The 24,328-nt window shown below is 39.0% G+C and overlaps 3 protein-coding genes across 6 annotated transcripts; 2 read left to right on the top strand and 1 right to left on the bottom strand.

Annotated features, from left to right (window-relative positions):
* Nucleotides 1-827: 827 nt before the first annotated feature.
* On the top strand, nucleotides 828-9,368 carry LOC113038500 (dipeptidyl peptidase 3-like). Of its 2 annotated transcripts, none has more exons than XM_026195973.1 (18): nucleotides 828-915; nucleotides 1,362-1,662; nucleotides 1,742-1,831; nucleotides 1,924-2,061; nucleotides 2,146-2,220; nucleotides 2,704-2,791; nucleotides 2,921-3,054; nucleotides 3,166-3,296; nucleotides 3,425-3,483; nucleotides 5,883-6,077; nucleotides 6,158-6,270; nucleotides 6,372-6,464; nucleotides 6,617-6,679; nucleotides 6,763-6,887; nucleotides 6,968-7,088; nucleotides 7,176-7,355; nucleotides 8,385-8,547; nucleotides 8,669-9,368. In XM_026195973.1, the coding sequence occupies exons 2-18, from the start codon at nucleotides 1,393-1,395 to the stop codon at nucleotides 8,809-8,811; spliced, it is 2,181 nt and encodes a 726-aa protein (XP_026051758.1). In that variant the 5' UTR covers nucleotides 828-915; nucleotides 1,362-1,392; the 3' UTR covers nucleotides 8,812-9,368. The 2 variants fall into 2 exon arrangements, with proteins under 2 accessions (XP_026051758.1, XP_026051759.1); XM_026195974.1 differs by lacking the exon at nucleotides 828-915 and adding an exon at nucleotides 1,040-1,186.
* A 500-nt stretch (nucleotides 9,369-9,868) lies between these two features.
* LOC113038499 (ras and Rab interactor 2-like) lies at nucleotides 9,869-18,055 on the bottom strand. Of its 2 annotated transcripts, none has more exons than XM_026195972.1 (11): nucleotides 17,873-18,055; nucleotides 14,675-14,863; nucleotides 14,468-14,582; nucleotides 14,178-14,250; nucleotides 13,992-14,083; nucleotides 12,856-13,421; nucleotides 12,281-12,782; nucleotides 11,879-12,187; nucleotides 11,165-11,296; nucleotides 10,831-10,997; nucleotides 9,869-10,743 (listed from the first exon to the last, which is right to left on the bottom strand). In XM_026195972.1, the coding sequence occupies exons 2-11, from the start codon at nucleotides 14,861-14,863 to the stop codon at nucleotides 10,429-10,431; spliced, it is 2,460 nt and encodes an 819-aa protein (XP_026051757.1). In that variant the 5' UTR covers nucleotides 17,873-18,055; the 3' UTR covers nucleotides 9,869-10,428. The 2 variants fall into 2 exon arrangements, with proteins under 2 accessions (XP_026051757.1, XP_026051756.1); XM_026195971.1 differs by lacking the exon at nucleotides 17,873-18,055 and adding an exon at nucleotides 17,269-17,712.
* Nucleotides 17,868-24,238, top strand: rbm14a (RNA binding motif protein 14a). 2 transcript variants are annotated; one of them, XR_003274792.1, is made up of 5 exons: nucleotides 17,868-17,940; nucleotides 18,718-19,081; nucleotides 19,162-20,017; nucleotides 20,336-22,860; nucleotides 23,344-24,238. XR_003274792.1 is itself a non-coding variant. In XM_026195975.1 (4 exons), exons 2-4 carry the CDS (start codon nucleotides 18,733-18,735, stop codon nucleotides 20,610-20,612), a joined length of 1,482 nt encoding a protein of 493 aa, XP_026051760.1. In that variant the 5' UTR covers nucleotides 17,868-17,940; nucleotides 18,718-18,732; the 3' UTR covers nucleotides 20,613-24,238. The 2 variants fall into 2 exon arrangements, 1 of the variants encoding a protein (XP_026051760.1); XM_026195975.1 differs by having other exon boundaries at nucleotides 20,336-24,238.
* The last annotated feature ends 90 nt before the right edge of the window (nucleotides 24,239-24,328 follow it).

The raw sequence follows: 24,328 nt of genomic DNA, 5'->3' as shown, positions 1-24,328 counted from the left end.
CTTCTCATCTGGCGCCACTAGGATCATCTTGATGCCCGGAGCCCCAGACTCCACATTGATTAACATTCCCACCCTTGAGAAGTGTGCCAAACTTCCAGGACCGGAATAAACACTGCACTAATTTGAATGTTTGGAAGTTATGCTCAGTTTTTAAGATAAAATACTATAAAAATAGTGGGGGACAAAATTTTATTCCAAAAAGTATTTCACACTTGTGTGAAAAATACTACTTGTTTATCACTAAGTTTATTTACTTGACTCATTGTGGTAAAATAGTTAATGGTTTAAACGATAAATTTACTGACTGATTGATTTGTAATGGATTTAACTTTTAACTATTACAATTTGGGCTGGACTATTTATTTCACACCTTACAAAGAGCAGGCATGTTGACCTGTTCCCATCTGCGACTCTCGAGAATCAAACCCTCAGCTGCACAACAAACACATGATCCTGGGTGGTCCAGATGCTGTTCAGAACATGCAAATAGACAATTTCCTGTTGACAGAAAGTTTATTTTAGAGTGCAGGGAAATGAATTCCACATAAGTATAGGCTACTCAAGTGATAAACAATAAACGTTCTTTTCAACAACATTAGCAAAAAGTCCAGTCCACTAATGCCAGAAATCATCTATATCGATGCTTTCTTTATATTAAACTTACATTTGAATGTTTAAATTTTTACACAAACACACACACAAAAAAAAATACCCTCCTAAATTTGCTTTTGACAAAACTACTATTTCATTTGCAACCAGAAACCTTTTCACCTGCTGTTCCTATTGGTTCTCACACCAGTCGGTTATCTTTCCCGTCGTCTGATTGGCTGAGGGGCGGGTCATCCAATTGAATGAGTAACGGAAGTATATTCGGAAGCTTGTGCTCATTTTGACAGGACTAAACGCACAATTAAGGTAGAAGTTATATAATATGTTATTAATAATATCTTGTTTATCGCTTAAAGAGAAACCCTACTTTCGCTATTATATATGATAATATAAGCGGATAGTGAATTATCGCTCATATGTTTGCATGGTAACGTACAGATGAACGGGATTTCATTGTCTGATTTCCTGCACTATCAAGTGTGCTAACAGTATTAGCTCAAGTCCCAGAAGTGAAAGAGAAACTCCCTTTGTCAGTGCTGATTCACATTTCAGCCTTTTAAGCCACACTTCTGACGCTGTATGTTTACATTTTGAAATATTAAAAGTATCTACTCATCTAACGTTACTGGCTTGTGTTAGCGGTGTATGTAGAGTTTATATGTGTATCACCAATAATAATCAGGCTATTTTCTGCTTTTGCATAGTGAGATATTCAATAAGTGTCTGATTTTTTTGTTGTTGTGATTTTTCAGTTGATAGCGATCAAGCTGCCTAAAATCTGAAATGGTGGATTCTCAGTATTACCTCCCAAATGACATTGGGATCTCTGCTCTGGACTGCCGGGAAGCTTTCAAGCTCTTGTCTCCCAAAGAGCAACTGTATGCACACTACCTCTCTCGGGCGTCCTGGTACGGTGGCCTGATCGTGCTGATCCAGACGTCTCCCGAGTCTGCCAACATCTACGTACTACTGCAAAAAATGTTCCGTGCTCAGGCGCCACAGCAGCTGGAGACAGCAGCGACTGCAGCTGGACTGAGCGCAGAGGAGTATCAGGTGAAGAACCTGTTACCAACACCAAAGTTAACATCACTGCTGTGTCCATTTGTCATAACAATGTAATATCTGTTTCCAGGCCTTTCTCGTATATGCTGCTGGGCTTTATGCAAACATGGGGAACTACAAGTCATTCGGGGACACCAAATTCATCCCCAACCTACCAAAGGTCAAATATGTCCCCCGTGTGCTCTATCAGAATTTAATGCTAAATCCCAAAGCTTTTAGTGTTTGATGAATTCTGCTTACTTTAATGTGCAGGAGAAGTTCAAGGCTCTGGTGTGGGAGAGTCTGGCCTTTAAACAGAGCCCCGGTGACATGGAGAGACTGTGGGGCTGCTGCTCTGAGTCCCTCTACTCCCTGGAAGACAAGCAGAAACAGCTCGGCCTGGGTGAGAAGGTAAAAGAAATAAAATCATACAAAATGACTTTTGGACAGCTCAGACTCGGGTTGGTGTTTTATCTAATAATGCCTTTCTCTTAGGGGATCTCGGCATACTTCTCAGGGAACTGCTGCTTAGAAGACGCAGAGTTTGCCCAGAAATTTCTGGACTCCAAGGTACAGTGCACACGTGAGAGAATGAATTAATATGACACAAATAGAGTATTATCTCTCTGCTTCAGTTGCTCTCATTAGGGGTTGCCACAGCGGTAACTGCACAAATAATTAATCGGTTAATTTTCAGTATTAACTAGGGGTGTAAAAATATATCATGCACAATATATATTGCAATACAAAAATGGAACATTATGTATCATGAATAGTCCACCCAAAATGAAAGTGTAATTATTTAATGTAGCATCAAAAATGGTTAACCCAGGAGGTCACACATTTGAGCTTCTATTAATTATTATTATATATATATATATATATATATATATATATATATATATATATATATATATATATATATATATACATTTCCGAACCCCTGAAAAATATTTTTGCCCATTTACCATGTGAGCCATTATTTTGTTGTATGTTTGCTGACAGCAGCTCTTTCTAGTATACTAATTTAGCAGTACCTAATCATCCTTGCAGAACCTGAGTGCCTACAACACCCGTCTGTTCAAGACTGAAATCGATGGGAAACGGTGCTATGAGGTGCGTTTAGCGTCTGCCGAGAAGGGTGAGTATACAGGGCAGTTTAAATCCAGTTTGATTGAAATAACTTTTCATTTCAATCTTTTATTCTTCATTTAATTTTTTCCTTCTCTTGACTATTTTCTCATTGCCTTTATTTCCCTCCCTTCTGCAGATAACTGTGCTGTTGAGGGAAAGAGTGAAGTTTGTTGTGGCAAACATGAATTTGAGGATGCTGTGTTCTCTGTTAAGAAAGGCGATTATGCCTTTCTTATGGAGAAAGTGTGTCAGAACTTGGAAAAAGCCAAGGTATGACAACATTCAACCTAAAAAACAAAAACACTGATTCACTGGTACTTTTGGGTGTGAGATGCAATCGATGACCTTTTAAAGCATGAGTAAAAAAGGATTATGTTTTAGGATTATGCAGCGAATGACAACCAGAAGAGGATGCTGGAGGAGTACATCCGCAGTTTCACCTGTGGCTCAGTGGAAGCCCATAAAGAAGGCTCCCGCTATTGGATCAAAGACAAAGGACCTATTGTGGAGAGGTGACTGACCTATATTTAACAGAGCAAATTCTCAACATAAGCCTAAATGTTTGGTTTTATTGTTGAGCTATGCTTGTATATTCTAAGCTTATTCTCTTTTTTTTCGTATTGTTTTCATTTTTATACAGTTACATTGGTTTTATTGAGAGCTACAGAGATCCATTTGGCTCAAGGGGTGAATTTGAAGGTGAGCTCAAATATTTTTATATCTATTGTTTTGCCCAGACTTATTTAAAGGGGGGGTGAAATGCTATTTCATGCATACTGAGTTTTTTACACTGTTAAAGAGTTGGATTCCCATGCTAAACATGGACAAAGTTTCAAAAATTAAGTTGTACGTTTGAAGGAGTATTTTTATTCCCAAAATACTCCTTCCGGTTTGTCACAAGTTTCGGGAAGTTTTTTTCGAGTATGGCTCTGTGTGACGTTAGATGGAGTGGAATTTCCTTATATGGGTCCTAGGGCACGTTTGCCAGAAGAACGCGCGCTCCCGTATAGCGAGGCTGAGCACAGACATTTCACTGATCAGAGCGATTCACTGATCAGAGCGAGAACGTCGCGAAAAGTCACAAAAGAAGTGTGTCTTTGGGTGCCAGGGCAAGACAACCCTTCACAGATTACCAAAAAAAAACAGCATTAAGGGACCAGTGGATGGAGTTTATTTTTACAGAGCATCAACGGAGTTGTGTTTGTGTTTGTGTTTGTTTTACAAACAAGGCCCAGTTTGACACCGGATTTGCGTATCGTTTATTTCTTAAGGATGATGCAATCACAACGAAAAAGGGTCTCGATCGTGTGTTGAGTAAAACTGCTTAAAATATCTCTGCCTCCTTGTTAATGCGTCCCCTCCCATGCCGGAGACCCGGGTTCGAGCCCCGCTCGGAGCGAGTCGTTGCTGCTGCTGCTCTCGTTCAGTTTCAGCCTCGGGATCTGATTCTGGATCATAAATATACGCTGAATCTGACTGTAAACCATGGTTTGTTTTGGATGATGGTTTTTCCCTCACGGTGTCACAGCTTCCACATGCTCTCAATGAAAAAGCCTACTGGCTCTAGTGATTCTTTAGCTCCGCCCACACGTCACGCCTCCAGCCGGTCGTGTTTTTCCGGGAAAAATCGGTACAGACCATCTTTCTCTTATGAATATAATAAAACTAAAGACTTTTTGGAGTTATGAAGGATGCAGTACTACTCTATAGGTACTCAAGATTAACAGGATATTAAGTGAAAACGAGCATTTCACCCCCCCCCCCTTTAAAAACGCATTATGCAGTACATACATACAGGAGACCTCATCTATAATTTTTAGATTTTATTTCTAATTAAAAATATGTTGTTTTTTGGCAGACATAAAATCGAAATGATCAAAATGATATCATAATTTCAAAAATATGCGTCATTTTAAAAAAATAATTTCTTGAAAGACAATCTTAATTAGTTTGACGTGACTGTTATTTATTTATTTATTTATTGTTACTATTCATTTATAATCTTTGTTCATCAAATCAATGTCATGTGGAAACCCCAACATGCAAAAAAAACCTACTAGTTAAAAGTTTGGGATCATTAAAACTTTTTTTATAATTATTAATTTTTTAATTCAATAATTAGAGTGTGTTTAATGTTTTTAAAAAAAATTTTTAAAAAGTATCACAGTTTCCATAAAAATATTAAGCAGCACAATTATATGTTTCTGGAAAGTGTACTTTGCCATTACAGGAATAAAACGACATTTTAAAATACATTAAAATAGAAAAAATGTATTATAAATTGAAATATTTCACATCATTATGTATTTTTAACAAGGGTCAAAGACGTTAAGATGTCCGCATCAAGATAAAATGTACAAAAGTGATTTTGTGTCCATAGAAAGCATAAATGTAAGTAAAATGTCTAAAAAGTTTATGGAGAATAAAACGTAAAAATTTGGTTGAAATAATGTTACATTGTCATTCAGTGTAACACAATATTTATGCAAAAAATTCTAACAACATGCTTATTCTGACGTGTACATATTAAAATATGTAAATGAATAATGGAACATACTAAATTTGATTTTTTTTAATTAGTACAAAATTCTTACTGACAAATGGGCAAAACCTAGGATAGTGGCAAATGTTAAAAATGTAAAATTACAACTGATTAGTATTTGGGGTGAATAATTAGTCTTTTAATATGTCATAAATTGATTTTGGTGTTAAATATGCCTGACAAGATTCTTACACTGAATGACATTTTACTGGGTGTCTTCTGTAAATCAGGGCAAAATGTATGATATTTATTTTTTGCTCAGAAAAAAAAAAAAAATTGCAATTAAATAAAACGAAAAACTTTTTCTTTTTTTTGGGGGGGACTAGAACAGTTTAAAGCAGTATTACACTTTTTTTTTTTTTGTGCTTAAACACTTTTTCGTCTTTGACCCACAAACAAATGCAGCTTTGCTGAACATCAAAACTGACCGCAAACTTTAAAAACTGTAGTGAAAAAGAGTAAATGACACACAAATTGCTTAAAACAACTATTCGTAGATTCCCAATTATGACCACAATGTCTTTCTCTCCTCCACACTCTCCATCTGCTCCATCAGGTTTTGTTGCTGTGGTGAACAAGGCCATGAGCGCTCGCTTTGCTCAGTTGGTGAGCTCGGCTGAAGTCTTACTACCAGAGCTGCCTTGGCCTCCAGCGTTTGAGAAGGACCGCTTCCTCAAGCCAGACTTCACCTCTCTGGATGTCCTCACCTTCGCCGGCAGCGGCATCCCTGCAGGAATCAACATTCCAAACTGTAAGCCCTCTCATCCAACATTTTCTTTTTTTCCAAATGCAGTCAGGTTTCATTTTTTTTTACCATTTCTCTATCTGTAGATGACGACATCAGACAGACAGAAGGTTTCAAGAACGTGTCACTTGGCAATGTGCTGGCAGTTGCATATGCCACACAGAAAGACAAGCTCACCTTCCTTGAGGAGAGTGACAAAGTAAGACCTAAGACTGCTGTCTGTGGGCTTCTAATGAATCTAACATTTGTAACGGAGGCTCAGAGTGGTAATAACTCGTCCTCTGTGGCTTCTTCCCGTAGGACCTGTACATCAAATGGAAGGGTCCTTCGTTTGAGGTACAGGTGGGACTCCACGAGCTGCTGGGTCATGGCAGCGGGAAGCTCTTTGTTCAGGTTGTGAAGCACAGTCATTGTTGTATATGTGTGACTTTTGGACTTTATGTACTTAAAAGTCGATTTTATATGAAGAAATCTAATTGTGTAATCATCAACACTGACAATACAAATGTATCACCATTTGTTTTTATGTGTTTGTATTGAAACAGGATGATAAGGGAAAATTCAACTTCGATCAATCTGCTGTTCGGAATCCAGAAACAGGAGAACCGGTGAGGTTTTTATTATTTTTTTTATTTCACTGTGCTTTATGCATCGTGGATGACAGTCCCAAAACGGTCCTTTTTGATTGCAGATCTCGAGCTGGTACAAGGGTAGCGAGACGTGGGACAGCAAGTTCTCCACCATTGCCTCGTCTTATGAGGAGTGTCGAGCCGAGTGTGTAGGTCTCTACCTGTGTCTCAACAAGCAGGTGCTCAGGTGAGGCACTGAACTTCAGCCACTTCTGCGTGAATTCATTCATTAAGGTATGGATGCTGAGCAATTTGTGCGTGTGGCAGTATTTTCGGGCATGAAGGGGAGGAAGCAGAGGAGGTTGTGTATGTGAACTGGCTGAACATGGTGCGTGCCGGCCTGCTGGGGCTGGAGTTCTACACGTCAGAGAGCAAGAGCTGGAGACAGGTGCGATGTGGGAATGGGCAGAAATCATTGTTTCTCGCCATTGATGGTTTTCCGATCTTAACACTGTCCTATATCTCCTTGTCGTAGGCACACATGCAGGCCCGGTTTGTGATTTTGCGGGTTCTGCTGGAGGCTGGAGAGGGACTGGTTGGTCTGAAGGAGTGTACAGGGGCAGACGGACGGCCAGATGCGGTCATAACACTCGACCGTAGCAAGATACACACAGTGGGAAAGAGCGCCATCCAGAGGTTCCTCTGTAAGCTGCAGGTACAGAATGTTACTGGGTTCAAATAGAACTCGCAACTGAATACTGCACCACATACACTGTCTGTTGTTAAAATAATATACTACATATCAGTGTAATGTAGTATAGTTAATATTTTGATCAAATATTTATATTTACCATTTACATTTGAATCCTTTATATTGAGAAAGTTTTTTGTAATTTATATTAGTTTACTTTTTAATGTTTATGTAGTTTTTTTATTATTGTTATTATATATTAAGATTTTTGATTTTATTCAAGTGAAACCTATTGAAAATGAGAAAATGTTACCTTGGCAAACAGCGGAAATAAAATGTGTTTATTTTATTTGCTTTATTTCAGTTTGTCTTATTTCAAGGAATAAATGTTTTCACACTGTGACTATCACAGTGCTACTTTATTTCTCATAATTGTGAATTGTGAGACATGATATATATATTAATATGTATTATAAATATGACAATCTTAAGAGATTGAACTTCATCTCATAGTTAACTTTTTTTTTTTTTAATAGGGAACAGAAATGAGCTTCTGCATAAATACTTCTGCAAATAGCCATGGTTATGTTTAGTAATACAAGTTTTGACCCTGGAACACAAAACCAGTCATAAGGGTCATTTTTTTAAAACTCAGATTTATACACAAATTAATAAATAAGCTTTCCATTGATGTGTGGTTTGTTAGGATAGGACAACATTTGGCTGATATACAACTATGTGAAAACTTGGGAGTCTGAAGCCTGAAATATTGAGAAAATCACTTTAAGTTGTCCTAATTAATCCTTCGAAATGCATATTACTATTAAAAAATTAGGTTTTGATATATTTACGGTAGGAAAAATACAAAATTTCTTCATGGAACATGATCTTTACTTAATATCCTAATGATTTTTGTCATAAAAGTAAAATCGATCATTTTGAACCAAACAAAGTATTGTTAGCTATTGCTACAAATATACCCATGCGACTTAAGACTGTTTTTGTGCTCCAGGGTCACCACTGAGTTTGTATTCTGGTTTTCTTTTTCTAAAGCTGCACAAGTCCACAGCTGACGTGGAGGGAGGAAGGGCTTTGTATGAAGGCTACTCTGCGGTGACCGCTGACGGCACCCACAATTTCCTGCGCCTCAGAGAGACGGTTCTGCTCCGTAAGGAAGCTCGCAAGATGTTTGTCCAAGCTAACACCTACATCAAAGGTTCGTGTTTAGCCTCCCTCCTTCTCCATGCCCGGAAAAATTACCATTTGCGTATGATCAGAGGCATAGTAACACAGCAACACATATACAAAAGTTCATAAAGTGCTGCTGTTTGTTGTAGATGACGCTGTGGAGCTGGTTGAGTATGAAGGCAGCGCTGCAGGACTCATCCAATCCTTCGTCGAACGCTTCCCAGGCGATGCCGAGAAGGTAGAGGCCGAGCTGCTGGAAATGAGCTGCATGGACTCGGCCTGCTGGTGCTGAGGGACACACAGTCCACACTGAGCCACAGCAACTTTCAGAAATGAACAAAAGGCTGCAGGGTGCACAAAGAAGGCACTGCTAATGATTACAAAACCTTTCACACGTAGGAGGAAGGAAGAACCTCACACACATCCAGTATTTTACCTTTCCCCACTGATCTTCTATTTTATCTGTTCACTTCTAAACAAAGGCAACTCTGATTAGAGTTTTAATTAGAAATTTCTGTTCCTACTTGGATTCAGACCGCAGCCCACACTTCCCACACAGGCATGTGGAAGCGCTGACAAGACTGAACTTGCTGTGCGAGGGTGGGGCTTATGTAATCGCAACATGTAACACACTTTCTCAACTTACTTTAAAACGGAAACATGCTCTGTGCTACTTTCGGATCATAAATAGTCTAGAGTTCATCTTCTGATTCAGTGTCATATAAAAGAAATCTGCACATCATTCACTGGTTTAAAGGGATTGTGGTTTCTCGAAATATGTTGTCAGTGTTCAGTGTGGATGACGGAAACCAACAGCCCCTACAAAATAAAACCAATCATTTCTGAAGGTGTTTTATTGTTATTATTTACTTTCAAAATATCCGAACATTTGTGCCATGCCTTTTTCATTATACAAATATTTTTCAAATATTTTCATTATACAAGATGATTAGACTAAAAATCCAATACCTCAAAACTTACCATCTAATAAATAAGATATTTCCATAATTGGTTAGTTACTCATACATTGTACATTAGAAAATACAAAAAAATTATAATGATAATCTGAGAACAGAGAGTTGGAGTAATGAATCCAGTCATTAATAACCAACTTATGAGATTATTAAAGCAACACTAAAAATTTTGGCGCTCTAGCGGTTAATAAACAGAACTGCACGCATCCTGCGGAAGAACATTCTGACCGGAGCTTCTTCTCCAAGTTTGTCTATGGCGATTTACGAAGGTATGTGTTACTCCGCAGCGGTGACGACACCGAACAGGCTACAATAGTGCAAAAATAATCACTTATGATAAATGTACCGTAATGATTCGCGATGAGACAAAAAAGCGGTTTGGTAGATGAATTTATGATGTACTCGCACATTATATACATTTAGCAAATTTTTTACAAAAAAGTTACAAGCAAATTTTTAAGCCCAAATAAATATTACACAACACCAGCTAAACACAATAAATAATTACCAGCAATGGACACTAAACAGGTTGATTTAGCATCTTACAAAATCTAAAAACTTAAAAATAAAGGTTCCAAAACGAGGGCTTGCAGCAATGCCATAGAAGAATTCTTGGTTCCCCGAAAGAAAAAACAACAACTTTTTTTAGTGTGTAAAGAACATTTTCATAAACTAAAAAACATTTTTAATATGAAGAACATACTGTTTAATGGAAAGGTTCCATGAATGCCAAAAAACAACCTTTATTTATTAGAGGTGTAATCTAATTTTACAGTCAACATTAAAAGGATTCAGTGGAAAACACCTCAAATGGTTACTGAGCTCCATTATGAGGATATTGTTATTTCATCAGCCTTTCTTTGACAAATGAGGCATGCTGCATAAAATGCAGAATTGCTTTGACCTTCATGTGTGACATCTGAAAAAGTCCCATATTATGAAGCCGCCTCTGTCAGATCCACCGCGCTCCCTCTGTTCAGCTTCTGGGACCTTTCATCCTGACTGGACGCCTGGTAAATAAGAGGAACCCCACTCACACCCATGCTCTGCAGGTCTTGAATCTGGGTGTTAGGCGGGAGAGGCGTTAACACCCCGTCTCTCCTCCAGTACAGGCTGTAATCCTCCGGCCGGTCCACTCCAAACTTCACAGCACAGAGCTGAGCCATAGCCTCACCATTGAGCGCAGTCTTCCACATCAGAGTTTTTACCAAGCTACTGTCGCCATCTTGAAACAGCACCTTTATAAACCCCTGGAGCACAGAAACAAAACGTGTTTTTTTTGGACTATTACTTGCACAGTTAGAGTAGATGTGTTATGTTCAACCAGTGTATCTGACCTGGTGCAGTTTGTTGTCTTTCTGACTTGTGGTTTCGTTGCTCCGACGCCGGCTCCATTCTTTCAGAGACGCTCTGGCCTGATTTGTAAGGCCGTTGGGTGGCACATCCTCCGGCTGACTTTGAATCAGACTCAGACTGGCATAGACACTTGTCAGATAGTAACCCCCTTCAAGAGAATTAAGCGTGAGTCTGGGTGAGAGGATAACACTCACACTCAAAGTTTACCAAATGTAAAAAATTTAAAAGTTAGGTATACATATTCATGTATTGATTAGCTGTGTAACTCAAAATTAAATCTGAGTGCAGTGTACATTGAGCTGTTTGTGTCCATACCTTCTCCTGTAAGCCAAGAGCTTTCCAAAAGCTCCATCATATACTCCACCTCCAGAGAAACCTCTGGCATATTGCACAGCACCATCACATATGAGAGAACAGGGAGGAAGTCATCTGCACCAAATTCCTGCCCTGTTTTTAAGAACATAGATAAATGTTAGATGATGACTAAGGTAATCTAAATGTAAATATTTGGGAAATTAGCATGTCAAGTTCAATATCCAATATGTAAAATCAGCCAATTATCAATATGTTAACAGTATATTGTGCTTCCCTACTGGTTACACCTACACAATTATACTACCATTTAAAAGTTAAGGATGAGTAAGATTGTTATTAAATTTTTTTAATTTATAATTTTATTCAGCAAGGATGCATTAAATTGACCAACAGTGACATTAAAGACATGTATGATGTTACAAAGATTTCTATTTCAAATAAATGCTTTTGAATTATTATTATTTTATTTTTTTTATTGATGATAAGAAATGCTTCTTTAGCAGCAAATCATCATGTTATAATGATTTCTGAAGAATTATGTTACTCTGGACACTAATGTAAATTCAGCATTGACTTTTAAAACGGTAATTTTAAATGTTAATAATTATTATTACACAACTGTATTATAATAATATGAATTTATGAATAGTAGAGTAAGTACGAGAATAAATCCACACATGTAAAATGAACCCGTGTTATTCTAGAAGTCCTTACCTGATTTGTTTTTCATGGTTTTGTAAATGAGTTTGCAGATCTGCAAGACCAGCAGCACTTTGTCAATGGGTGAGTACGCCCGCTGCATTAGAGTCAGCTTGTGCTTAATTTTCTCAATACCCTGGGCATCAGGAACGCCCACCTGCACCCCAAAGAGCTTCTGTGGCGATGCCTCTTTGGCTCTTTGCAAGCTGTCCATCATTCTTTGTAAGGAACCATCTTGTTTGTGCAGGGTGCGAAGAGCCGCATCAATCTGAGGCTTCAGAGGTTTCAGCACACAGCGGAACATGGCCTTCTCCAGTGCTTGGTCTGCACACAGGAAAACATTAATATATTTCAACACTTAACTTGGTGAAATGATACAGACAGCATTATTAAACAAAATCACACGGACTCAAATACCTTTTTCATTCTCGGTCAGAAGAGTTTCTATTGGAGGTTCCAGCTCTCCACATTCCAGAAGGAAACCTTTGGCCTGATTGATGAAGAGACGCAAATCCTGCAGCAGCTGTACAGCAGAGGTCAAGCAGTGGGGCTTCAGCGCCTCTCTCTGCTGCCTCAGGAAGTCCTGAACCAGAGCACCAAATGCCATGCGACGGTCACGAGACAGGTCCTCCACCATCCGCGCCACTCGCTTCTCTGGGGCGAAAAAGGATATGAAGGCGGCGCTCATTTTGCGCAGAGCAGACATGGACTTCCTGGGAGGTGGCATGACGGGGTTGCTAGTGCCTCGTACGAGGGGAGGACGTTCGGGACTCTCCTCCGTCTCGTCAAGGCTGCTGAGGGAACTGCAGCTGTCCAGCTCACTGAGAGACGGAGCATGTCGCTGTTCCAGCACAAGTCTATCGTCCTCTTCCTCCTCATCTTCTTCCCGTCCTTTCTGCTCCAGGACTTTTGGCAAAGCCTAAAAACGCAAAGAGGCAGTTATTAATAACTCAGAAATTAAACTAAAATGTCTCATGATATAGGTTCTTTACCTTCTGAAGAGCTTTAGGTATCTGATAGTCATCTTCTTCAGCGGTGGGAGAAAGAGTAGAGGTGACCTTGGCTTTCTTCTGTGATGAATCACAAGGTTTCATGTAGTCTGAGGCTTCCTCCACAGTCTTTTTGAATTCTTCCTCACTGGCCTGAACTGCTTCAGGTGGGGTCATCGGCTTTGCAGCTTTCAATCTGGCTTTGCATTTGGCTTTAGCCAGTAATGGCGGGGGAGGTGGTGGGAGGACAGGGGGTGACGTGGGGCCCGAATTTTCAGTGGAGACACGCACCTTGAAGCTGGTTTTGAAATGATGACGCCTGCGCATGGTGTTGCGACCTGGGTAGTCTTGTAGGAAAAGAGGATTGACAAAACATAAACCTTTGCCACACCCGTAATCTAGTTCACAGGGTCTCCGTGTTTGGATCGGACAAAGCTCCTGGAACGGGGTGGGGTTTGGATTGATGGGCGTTAAGCAGTCTTGTGGGCTTGAACTTGGAGGAACGTGTTTGTCAGTGGCTGGAGGTTCATTACGAGGACCCCGAACATTTAAGTGGGAACTCCAGAACTCTGTTGAATACAGAAGAGCATTGAAATCAGGAGATACATATATTAAACATTAGCTGAAATTTACGAATTGTAAAAAAAAAAATTGTATAACCTGGCTAATTTCAAAAAATGTTATATCAGTTATTGGAATTATATTGGCTAATACTGGATACTACACTTCCTCTATTTTACTTTAAGTTAATCTTCAATATTAAATTGAAGCAGTAAACATTAAGTGTAAAACACACACACACACACTCACACAAAACACTGCAATGTTTTTGCAATCAAATTTAATTGATTTTTACAAAATTGTGTAAATTGTTAACATTTATTATGTGTGTGTGTGTGTGTGTGTGTGTATTTAATTTACTGCTTTCTATTTGAAAATAATGTAATTAAACTATAATATATTGTTGTGATGGCAAAGGTGAATTTTGAGCATCAATACTCCAGCCTTCATCTTTCTAAAATGATTTTCTGCACAAGAAACATTCCTAATGAGAAGCAATGTAATAACAAGAAGCAATGATCTACCATGCCTTACAGGACCTGCATTTCATTTCAACAGACTATGAATCTTGTACCTACCCACACCCATATGAGAGATGGACTCCAACTGTTTGTGTGAAGAAGCCTTGGCAATAGCTTCAGGCAGCTCCAGAGTGAAAGGAAGAACGTCCCTGCAGATAAATGCAAATCATGAAATAGAAATGTCATATTTGGGGAGTGCCATGCTGTTGTTGTAGATACAAAATAGTAAAGACTAATCCATACCGACTAACACAGTAGAAGGCAATGAGTCTGCACAGGTCTGGGAAACTAATAGCAGAGCTTTCCAAAGAGAAGGCTGTTGATAAAAAGGCAATAGTTTGAGTGGACAAAAAAAAAAAAAGCAGAATAATATGACTGAATGATACTAATCTTAATGTAACATGTATTTTACATGCAATTTAAATATGTACATTTTTCGTCATTTTTCTTAAAGACGTATTGCTTGTTTTCACGTAGGACATCAAGCTTAACATATACCTCTATACTGTAAAACTGTTACCTTTCAAACTCACCTGAGTCTTCTTCTCGGATGACGACCTGTTTGAAAAAGGACGGCATGCTGTCGTCTGCCAGCCGGACACACAACATTTTTTTCTGCGATGTACTGGACTTACGCACCAGGAAGGTCTGCAAGGTATCAAAAGTTTCCAAAAATGCTTTTAAAGTTCGCTGTGACCGTCTGTTTTTAAAACAGATGGTGGTTCGGATGTGCTGCTCACCCCGGGGGGCTCACGCTGAAGGATGTGTAGAGCTGTAGCCGAGTTAATGGAGAGCTGGAGCCACACAGGGTGCGTCAACAAGAGCCGGTCCAGTACACTGATGCTCCTCAGGGATCCTCTCTGTGAACATGTCCGTCTCTCCCCCACGGGCCGAGCTTCAGGATAGTCGTAGACCGGGTCGTCCTGCATCTTCAGAACAACAGCAAGATTTAAACTCCTTTGGCAATGAATCTCTGTTTCTCTTATTTGTGGATGTTTGTGCTGGCACATGACAAAAAAACAGGAAGCTCTGACCACTTCAAGGGGATGTTTTTAGGTCAGAGAGTCTTACCGTAAATTATACATGCACACATCTAATATTTTGCCACTGTTTTCCTAGAATGACTATTTTCAGCACAATCATGTGCCTACTTATTCCTTCCGACCGTTGCTCTTCAACGGCCGAGGGAAACTCCTCGATGACACGGTCTTTCTCCTGGCCATGTGAGAACCATGTGTCTCAGTATGACTAATAGCACATCTCTACTGTTTTTGTTCTGCATTCATACAGACCATTCAAAAAAACACTTGCATTGTTCTTAAAGACGACACAACAGAAGCGTCATTTATTCCACACTTTACGGAAAGTGAAGAGGAACTGAAATTAGTGCAAAATTCAAGAAGTGTGTAATAAAGGCGTTTTATCACTGAAGAGAATCTGTCCTGTTCCGTTAAAGATAATAATAATGAAAATTGAAATGAAATTGAATGATTGTTTCAAAACTACACTGATGCATCTTATATAATGAACACTCTAGTCTCTAAAGCTAGCACTAAAGTAACTTGTTCACTAGTGGAGTGAGGTTGGGTAGCAGGTTGACTCTGTGTGGGCCAGTATGGAATACTTTTTTGGCAAGAGCCAAAGGCTGCTATGGGAACGGAGGCTTACATATTCCACTGAGCATCCCTACCCACGGACACACACGCCTCCACGGTTAAAATTTAGGAACGGCCAGCTACCAAAACTTCATGCTCCTAGATTCCTCTGAGAATTATGTTGGCAAAAAAAATAAAAATAATAATAATAATTTTGATGTTACATGGAATATAAATAACATATGTACTTATTGTATATATATATTTAATGAAGTGCTATATTAAAACTTTCCTCTCAAGGGACCATTTGGTTCCTTGAAAAAAAAGCCCACTGAATGTTGTCGATTCATGAGTAACTTTATTCAGATTTAATCCCGAGACATGTCTTTAATAATAGTTTATCATATTATTTTAATAAGTCTGCTTATGGGTCAATAATAAATAAAAATGAGAAATCTTTAAAAATACATTATTTTGGTGTAAACACAAAATACTTGCACCTTAAATACATCAGTGTACACAACTGATTTAGTTTTTTTTTTTTTCTTTTTGAGGAATTATAACGTTTTATAATGGAGTGTGTTTTATATATTTTTTAAGGTTACTCTATGAACAAAATGGGTCTTTCAAACAAATATATTAAAATATTTTAAATAAATATATTTTGTCACATAACATCAAAATGGATTTATGAATTGGCACACTACTTTCGATTTAGTTCACAAAGGTATATCAAATATTAATATTTCAAATAAAATTGCTTCACTGTTTTATAAGAAACAATAAGAGATTGATGACTTAAAAAAATTTAAAAATCAGCACCGTGAACATTCTTATTTAGTTTCAATTTTGTTTTATAGTGCACGTTTAAAAGGATGGCTGACCAAATTGCTGAAAACAACATAGAACAAAGTTGACCATTCCAATGGTGAATATGGGGTAAATGGAAAACTACAGGGTGTAAACTGCAATCTTGTGCAGGGTAAATAACTGCTGCCTCATTTACTGGAGTCTCGGCATGAGGAGAGCAAGTCCGGACTGGAGGGAAAGAAGCCTTTAAGCATGCACTGGGAAGGAGCTGCTGTTATCTCCGTTTTGTAATGCAGGTTGAGGTTTTTAAAAAAAATTTGCCTGAGCAAGATATTTTCAGTAGCCTAGTTGTAACAGTATTACAGCAGTACATTTATATACAGTGGAGATATATATATATATATCTGTTTATTTGCAACATGGCACAGTACACAGTAGTTTTATTTCAAAATGAGCCGCAATCATATTCGAGGCTAGAAAAAGGTATGTACAGAATAATATAATTCACGAATAGTAATTAACTAATAATTCAGCAGTAATAATAGATATCATTATAATAATAGTCAATAACATAGTAGTTAATAGTATAGTGGGTCTAGAGAGAGAGTAACTTACAGTAGAAATAAATCGTGACATGCGAGTTGTCACGTCTCTTGTTATTTAATAACGAAGCATCTGTCAAAAGTCATTAAACACTTCTGTCATATATATATATATATATATATATATATATATATATATATATATATATATATATATATATATATATATATAATCTGCATCTTACTCACGCTTCGTGACTGCGCGCAACTTCAGTCTCTCTTTGAAGGTTAATATTTTACTGTATTGTACTGTAAATGCCACATGGCACTAAAACATAATCAAAACCAAAAACATGCTACAAGCTATAGAGAAGAAGAGTCACTTACCTTTGTTTATCAATCGCTGTTATTCAAAAAGAACAAATAACACCACTTCGTGATTGTTCCCAAATTGTCAGATTGATAAACATGCTCTGAAATACTTCTGGAAATGTGGAAAGTCCAGGAGGTATGTAATTAAAGGGGAATGCTGCTTGTTATTTTCCTTTCCACACGCTTGAAAAGATGTCTAGAGGCGTCAGTATGAAACTGTGATTCACAATGTCTATGTTTCGTCTTCCCACACGTGTTTTACAGAGGAGAGAGTTTCTCATACATGACAAGTTGCTTCACACCTGGTTTTGCGCATGCGTTGTTTTGACAAACAATATATTTCACAGTACGTTCATATTCCATCAAATGTCACGAAAATATATTCACATATTATGTTTAATGAATTTCCAGTTCATGCATGAATCCTCAACTCTTTAACTTATGTCTATCTGGGTGTATCCCGTTAGGTATTTCGAAAAACATTATTTAAAAAAAATTTATATATATATATTATTCTCTATGAAATTGTCAACTTTGCTTAAGAAGTGTAGGCCTACTTTATAACCTACTTTATAACAATGACAGAGTGCGGATCCTTCCATCCAGTATTTGTACTCACACGGACTACACCAGAGGAACACCACCAAACAGTCGGGAAACGGATATGAAGTCTCTCCGTCGCGTTAGGTAAGAGGGTAGACAAAACGCTTTTGTCTGTTGGATACCATAGTGCTGCGAATTAGTTACTTCATTAGCATTTGCTCGTAATTTTGTTTTACCCATTCCCGGTATTATTTTAACAGTGAGTTAGACCAGCGATCGTTTTTTGTATTTCCTTGTTTATGGCTGCTAACAAGCTAGCGCGTGGCTAGCAAAGTACGCATGTGCTAATTATGCGATGTTAGTGCCTTTCAGGCTTATATGACCACAAATAGTGCGTCTTATGGGGTTGACAGGTGCGAAAATTTAGAGGAAGACGATCAAAGTCAGCTGGCTAACAGTATGCGTGTTAATCACCGACAGTTGTCATTCGCTAAACTCGGTGAGCTCCGCGCTTTCTAGAAACGACGGCGCAGCGCAGATTATCAGCGCGTTCCCGTGACTGGCGGGCTAGCAATTGGCTTCTAAAACAACTATAATAATAGCTATAATGGTCGGAGACTTTGTTTTTTCTTTTTGCTTGTGTCTTATCACCCTTGTGACATAAAGAACTTTTATTTACATAAAAAAAGGAAAAGCAGCTACGTGGCTGTTCTGTTTCAACAGCTCACTTCTATTCAATGAAACTGAATGTAAAAGAAGCGCGCGTAATTCGAATTGCGGTGTTTCAGTGTTCCTTATTAAGCTCAGCCAATTCAACACATGTTTGATAAGCCCTCATTGAATTTAAGAGCCGTTTGGTTTTAGAACGAATTAGGTCTTGCCGCCAAAAAGTAAGAAATAAGGCTTGTTCCCTATTTTTAGGTATTCTGGGGTGCAATGGACGACAACAACGCAGTGAAGCTCTTTGTTGGGAATCTGGATTTGGAAACCACACAAGATGACCTAATAGCACTTTTTGCCCCTTATGGAGAAGTGGTGCACATAACTGTACTGAGGCAGTTTGCCTTTGTCCATCTGCAGGGAGAAGGGGCTGCTGACCGTGCCATCCGTGATCTGAATGGTCAAGAGTACCACGGCCGGAGCCTTGTAGTTGAGGAATCCAAAGGGAGGCCTCTCAATTCCACCAAAGTATTTGTGGGGAACCTGTGCTCTTCCTGTTCAGTTGAAGACCTATATGATCTCTTCTCAGCTTACGGCAAAGTGCTCGATTGTGATAAAGTAAAGAGTAAGTATTTGTGTAATGCACCTGCTTCGTATCAATGTGTATTTCTTGCCGTTAGATAACCTTGACGTGTTTTCTTGCAGCAAAACCCTCCTCATTAATAGGCTACACTTTTGTGCACATGGAGCGCAAAGAGGATGCAGAACAAGCCATTGAGGGTCTTCACGGGACCTTGTTCATGGGGCGTCCACTTGCAGTGGAACTCTCAAAGATACAGCCGACCACAAACAAGGTCCCATGTGCCAGCTGCGGTGCCCATGGTCACTTCGCAGGAGAATGCCCGATCAACAGGCCTTCAATGGAGCACCACCAGAGTCAAGCTGCTGTCTTGGCTGCAGCTGCTGCTGCTGCTGCCGGACTTCCCCTTCAGGTGCAGCAGAGTGTCCACAACTCTTTCTACAACACTGCGAGCAGTGACCCAACGTTTGCAGCTCTGAAAGACTTGACCACTTCCAGGGTTGATGGCAAACCTGTCAGCGCCGCAGTCTATGGTGCCCTGGCGAGTCAAGTCTACAGTTCTGTTGCGGACCAGGTGATGAACACGATGACGAGCCAAGCTGCAGATGGCTACCCCACGGAAGGAGATGCTCCGCCGGGCGCCAACCCTACCGCTGGTAACCCTGCCTATGGAGCGAATTCCTCTATGTACAGTGCCAGTCCAGCTTATGGGACCATGGGAGGCACAGAACCTGACCCCCAAGCCATCTTTGAAGCCGCTAGGGCACGATTCTTTGAGCAGGGACAACAAGTGCTGGCCGAACAGCAGGCAGTGACCAAATCTGACCGAGACCGAAGTCCAATACGGCGTGCGGCCCCATTACTGCCTGATCCAGTTCCCCAGCAATTCTCCCAGGTGCGTCCCAAACGACGGGCCCTACTCCCAACACCTCCTGGTGGTCCAGAACTACCTGCAGTTAAAAATGGTGACCCAATTGCAAGGTAACGGCATCCTAAATATTTGGCAGCATAAATAATCTGTATGAAGATGGATGTAATTTTTTTTTTTTAATCATAATTAAATATTATGTACCAAAAAGTGTATATATATGATACATACACACAGATGTATGTTTAGGTGTGTGTGTGTGTGACCCTAGACCAAAGTACCAGTCATAAGGGTCAGATTTTTTAAAATTTCAATTGATGTATGGTTTTGTTAGGACAATATTATTTATAGATATTGATTTAAATATATGGAAAACAATATTTATTGTTTTGTCATCAAAGCACATCTTAACTCTCCTTTCTCCATACAAGGTGCTATGCCGAGTACTACCAACAGTACCATCAATACCAACAGTACCAACAATACCAGCAATACCAGCAATATCAGCAGTACCAGTACAGCTATCCACCGCCGCCACCCCCTCAGATGCCCATGATGCCTCCAGGCCCAATGGATGCACAACAGATGGCCGCCCCTGGCACAGCTGCTTCACCAAGAGTGTATGAGCCAACTCCAACACACAAGGAGTCCCTCCTACGCCGTCCTGATTACCTTCAGCAACACACATCTGAGTCCCCATATCGATAGCCCTTACCACCTTACAAGTGTGTGCACGCGTGTTTGGTTGTGAAAATGTGTGCGTGTGGCAAATTTGGTCCTACATAAAAAAAAAAAAAGAAACTAGAGGAAAGGGATTAATTGAATTATTACTGTTGCATCAAACCCAGATATTGTAATTTTGCAGTTATCTTTCCCCATCAAAATGTTAAATATCTCATTATGTGCAGAATGTAGACGTTTACATGGCCATGAAAGTTTTGATTCTAAGCGACTTTCAATTGAATTTTTTTTTTTTTTTTTTTGTAAGTGCTCAGAATTACATAAGCCGCCACTTTTATAGATAAAATACTGTTTGACTTTGTCGGGTCCGACATTCTCTGAAGTCAAATGACTGTGCCTTGTGAAAATGAACCTTTTTTGTGTATAGACTTTTGTAAAACCAAGTACTTCAGGTCAGGTGCAGTTTTATTAAATTCATGGTTCAAAAAAGGAGCAAGCCTCAGTCAAATATCCTAATCCAAATTGTTGTCAGCATATTGTATTTGGCTTGGACTGATGTTAAATTTCACAGTGACTAGGAAGACATAGCATAGCACAGTTTAGCTAGACTGTGCAGAGGACCTGTGGGAAGTCTGTGTGTGTGTGTGTGTGTGTGAGAGAGAGAGAGAGAGAGAGTGAGAGTGAGAACACAATGTTAACTGATCCATTTGCGTACACATTAACACCACAATCACATACACATCAGGCCTTTTTCATAAACTCCTATTTGAGTGAGGAAGGGCAGGCATTTGGGCATATTAAGGTGAATCCATACCAAACAAATCCACAAACCTGTACTTAAATGCTCTTAACCCTTGCCTCACTAGTGCAGATGGTTATACCTGCCCAGTTTGACAATATTAAAACTGATATTAAAATCATCTTTTGGAGAAGATCAATTAAATTAAAATATTAGATCCATTGCAAAAGGGACGAGTTTGTCAGTTGAAAAGCATATTTGTTCTAAATGTTTTCCATTCGGATGCCTCCACTGACTCCGAATGAGTTCGAGGTGTCATTGCTAAATAGCAAACAGAACTGGTTTTATAGTCTGCCAGTAGCGATTATGCATGTTTTTGCAGGATTTAAAGTGCAAATGACTGCCATCTCTGGCTTTGCATCCCTCTCTTACATGGACCGAATACTTGGAAGTATTGACTTATAAGTATGGGTGGAAACCGCTCAAATGACCTTAAAAGAGAATGAGGATTTTACGTTCTTTTTGTTTCTTTTGAAAGTAGCCCCATGCAATTACGATTATGTTTGTCTGACCATTTATTTTGTTCACATTTACATTAGTCTCAATCGTTAGGGTCATGTGAATTGATTTCAGGGGCTTTGGGATGGAAACACTTAGGATGGGGAGTGAGAACCCTGTTCAGGCTTGACATAGCTAGTTAAAGCAATTGGTTCTAAGAGTTGGGTGGGGGGGTGAAGTGCTTCATACAATTGTATTTTTTTTTTCTTAAGGAGAAATATGTTGTCCCAGTTCATGAGTATTTTAGGCAATTCAATTAAACATTCATGTTATGACATTATAAACCAAAAGTGTGTGAATAATTCATCCAGGTTAAAGTCCATGTATCTTTTGCTAGATGTTTCAGTCTTTTATGAAGGGAATCTTCCCAAAATTGCATAGCATCTGCAATGGATTTTTGAAGGGATGTAGATGTTATGACAGTTAGGGAGCTTCCCTTCAGATAGCCTTCAATGCATTATGATTGAAATTGGAAGGTATGATCAAAAGAATCTTGTTTAATCATGTTATGTATGTCCTCTTTTCCTAGAATGCCCCTCAGGCAGTCTTCAGTCTTTCATTCCAAAGAAATATGGTGGGGTACACACACAAATCACAAAATTAGCACATGTAACCCATAATTTCACCACTCTACATCCGACTTCATCTCTTTACGTAAACCTCACAGGCAAACATCCTCTGTAGTGTTAATGTTCTTAATTTGATGTGTGATAGAATGCAGATGGAAAGGTTGTGGTGGTGTAGCTTTTTGCAGCACACCAGAGCTCCACACAAATTATTCTACACATTAAATTATTTGATCTATTTTGTATTATTATAAATAGTACATGTTTCTTGTTGTTATTACTGCTGTTCCAGCCACATTTTCCCTTTTGCTAACTACAGCTATAATGGCTCCCGGGTCTCAGGACACCAAGTTGAGCTTGACGGGGAAGAGAATTAGCGCCCCGCAATGCCTTGGACGTGCTCCCCACTAAGGTAAAGCCATTTGACCCCAACCACGCCTGCACCTCGATTATACACTTCCCCGTGATCATAGCACAGCTGTTTAGAGAAGCTCACATCAGTTTATACTGACAATACAGTCAACACAATGGGGAGGGCACTTGTTTTCTGCAGTGTGGTTGGATTGGTGCCTATTGAGGGGGATTTTTTATTTTTAAATGGCCTGGAGCAGTAGAATCACCTCTTTCAGTTTCGCAAAATGCTCATGGTTTTTGGTATTTGGACAGAAGAAACCTACTTACTGCATTATTCATATTTATAATACTGACTCTTTTGGCACCAGATTCTTATGATATAAGGTTTTAGTGCCTTTGAGGTGTGTTTTCTCGCAGTATGCTCTCAAGATGAGCTGGAAATAAATTCCAAGTTTCCAAAGGTTTTTTTTGTTTTTTTTTCTTCAAACAATTTGAGGGAAGAATGGCTGACATTTGCCTTGGCTTGTTCTCTGGCATTTAGTCTTTTTGAAGCACTTCCAGTTGGCGAGACGAGGCGCTTCAACTGTGCTTTGAGTACTTAAGAAGGTTGCAGAGATGACCAAAAGTAGGGCAATGGTCTTGTAGGTGAGTAACCAATGCGTCCAGCTCACATCCACCTCAACTTTATGCCTACTGCCACAATTTCAGCCTCACAAGATCATTGATCCCAATGCAACACTGATTTCAGTTTGCACACTTAAGAAAAGGGTCCATCTGTTTTCTTGCCAAATTTAGACTTTTGACTATTGTAAGGATTATGTTTTCCTCCATTCTCTCAGGGTAAGAATTGAGCATGATTCAATATGTTCACAAGTGAATGTAACTAATCTTTTTCAGTTTAACCTAGGGACAGTCTGCTATAAATGTCCTAAAAAACATTTAGTGAGTGTTTGTTAAAGGCATGCCTATTCAGTCACTCCAAACATAAGTTAAAACATGTTACTGTCTATGATGACCATTTTTAGAAATCAGTTTATTCATTCCCCTAATTTTCAACAAGGCTTTAACCTCAAATCTCTTTAAAATGTAGAACGGCGCACTCCTTACAATTCTGTGTGTTGATTTTCTGTCTTACAATCTTCCAGTGAGATAAAGCTTCACCTCTAATTTAGAGGTGCTTTTTAAAAAGTTAGACGGAAGCATTACTTGTGCATAAACTCTGATTGTAGGTCAACAAGAACTGAAATACTCAATGATTCAGGGATGTTCGAGTATCATTGATCTTTTTCTCTAGGTCTGAATGGGCAACATTCATTGTGGTTTATGTGATTTGTCAAAGTCAGAGGGATCTAAAGTTTTTTTTAATTTGCAAACTGGCTTTAGTGCCATGATATTTGTATTCTCTTGTGAAGTTCAATAAACGATGCTTAAATCAATTTATTTGGTCTTGGTTCTTTTTTTTTTTTTTTTCCTTTTTTATTTTCTATGTTAATTTTATTGGTAAGGGAAACCTTTACATGTCATAG

The sequence above is a fragment of the Carassius auratus genome, chromosome 21, assembly GCF_003368295.1.
Source record: "Carassius auratus strain Wakin chromosome 21, ASM336829v1, whole genome shotgun sequence".
Lineage (NCBI taxonomy): Eukaryota > Metazoa > Chordata > Actinopteri > Cypriniformes > Cyprinidae > Carassius > Carassius auratus.
This window is presented reverse-complemented; position numbering and strand designations above follow the sequence as displayed.

Excerpts from the sequence above, each read along its gene's own strand:
- LOC113038500 (XM_026195973.1), top strand. The coding sequence starts at position 1,393 with ATGGTGGATTCTCAGTATTACCTCCCAAATGACATTGGGATCTCTGCT. Across the intron at positions 2,792-2,920 it reads TTTAGCGTCTGCCGAGAAGG|ATAACTGTGCTGTTGAGGGA; the intron begins GTGAGTATACAG and ends TCCCTTCTGCAG. Across the intron at positions 6,078-6,157 it reads AGGAATCAACATTCCAAACT|ATGACGACATCAGACAGACA; the intron begins GTAAGCCCTCTC and ends CTCTATCTGTAG.
- LOC113038499 (XM_026195972.1), bottom strand. The coding sequence starts at position 14,863 with ATGCAGGACGACCCGGTCTACGACTATCCTGAAGCTCGGCCCGTGGGG. Across the intron at positions 14,251-14,467 it reads CATCCGAGAAGAAGACTCAG|CCTTCTCTTTGGAAAGCTCT; the intron begins GTGAGTTTGAAA and ends TTTTATCAACAG. Across the intron at positions 10,998-11,164 it reads CTCTTGGCTTACAGGAGAAG|GGGGTTACTATCTGACAAGT; the intron begins GTATGGACACAA and ends ATTCTCTTGAAG.
- rbm14a (XM_026195975.1), top strand. The coding sequence starts at position 18,733 with ATGGACGACAACAACGCAGTGAAGCTCTTTGTTGGGAATCTGGATTTG. Across the intron at positions 19,082-19,161 it reads CGATTGTGATAAAGTAAAGA|CAAAACCCTCCTCATTAATA; the intron begins GTAAGTATTTGT and ends GTTTTCTTGCAG. Across the intron at positions 20,018-20,335 it reads AATGGTGACCCAATTGCAAG|GTGCTATGCCGAGTACTACC; the intron begins GTAACGGCATCC and ends TCTCCATACAAG.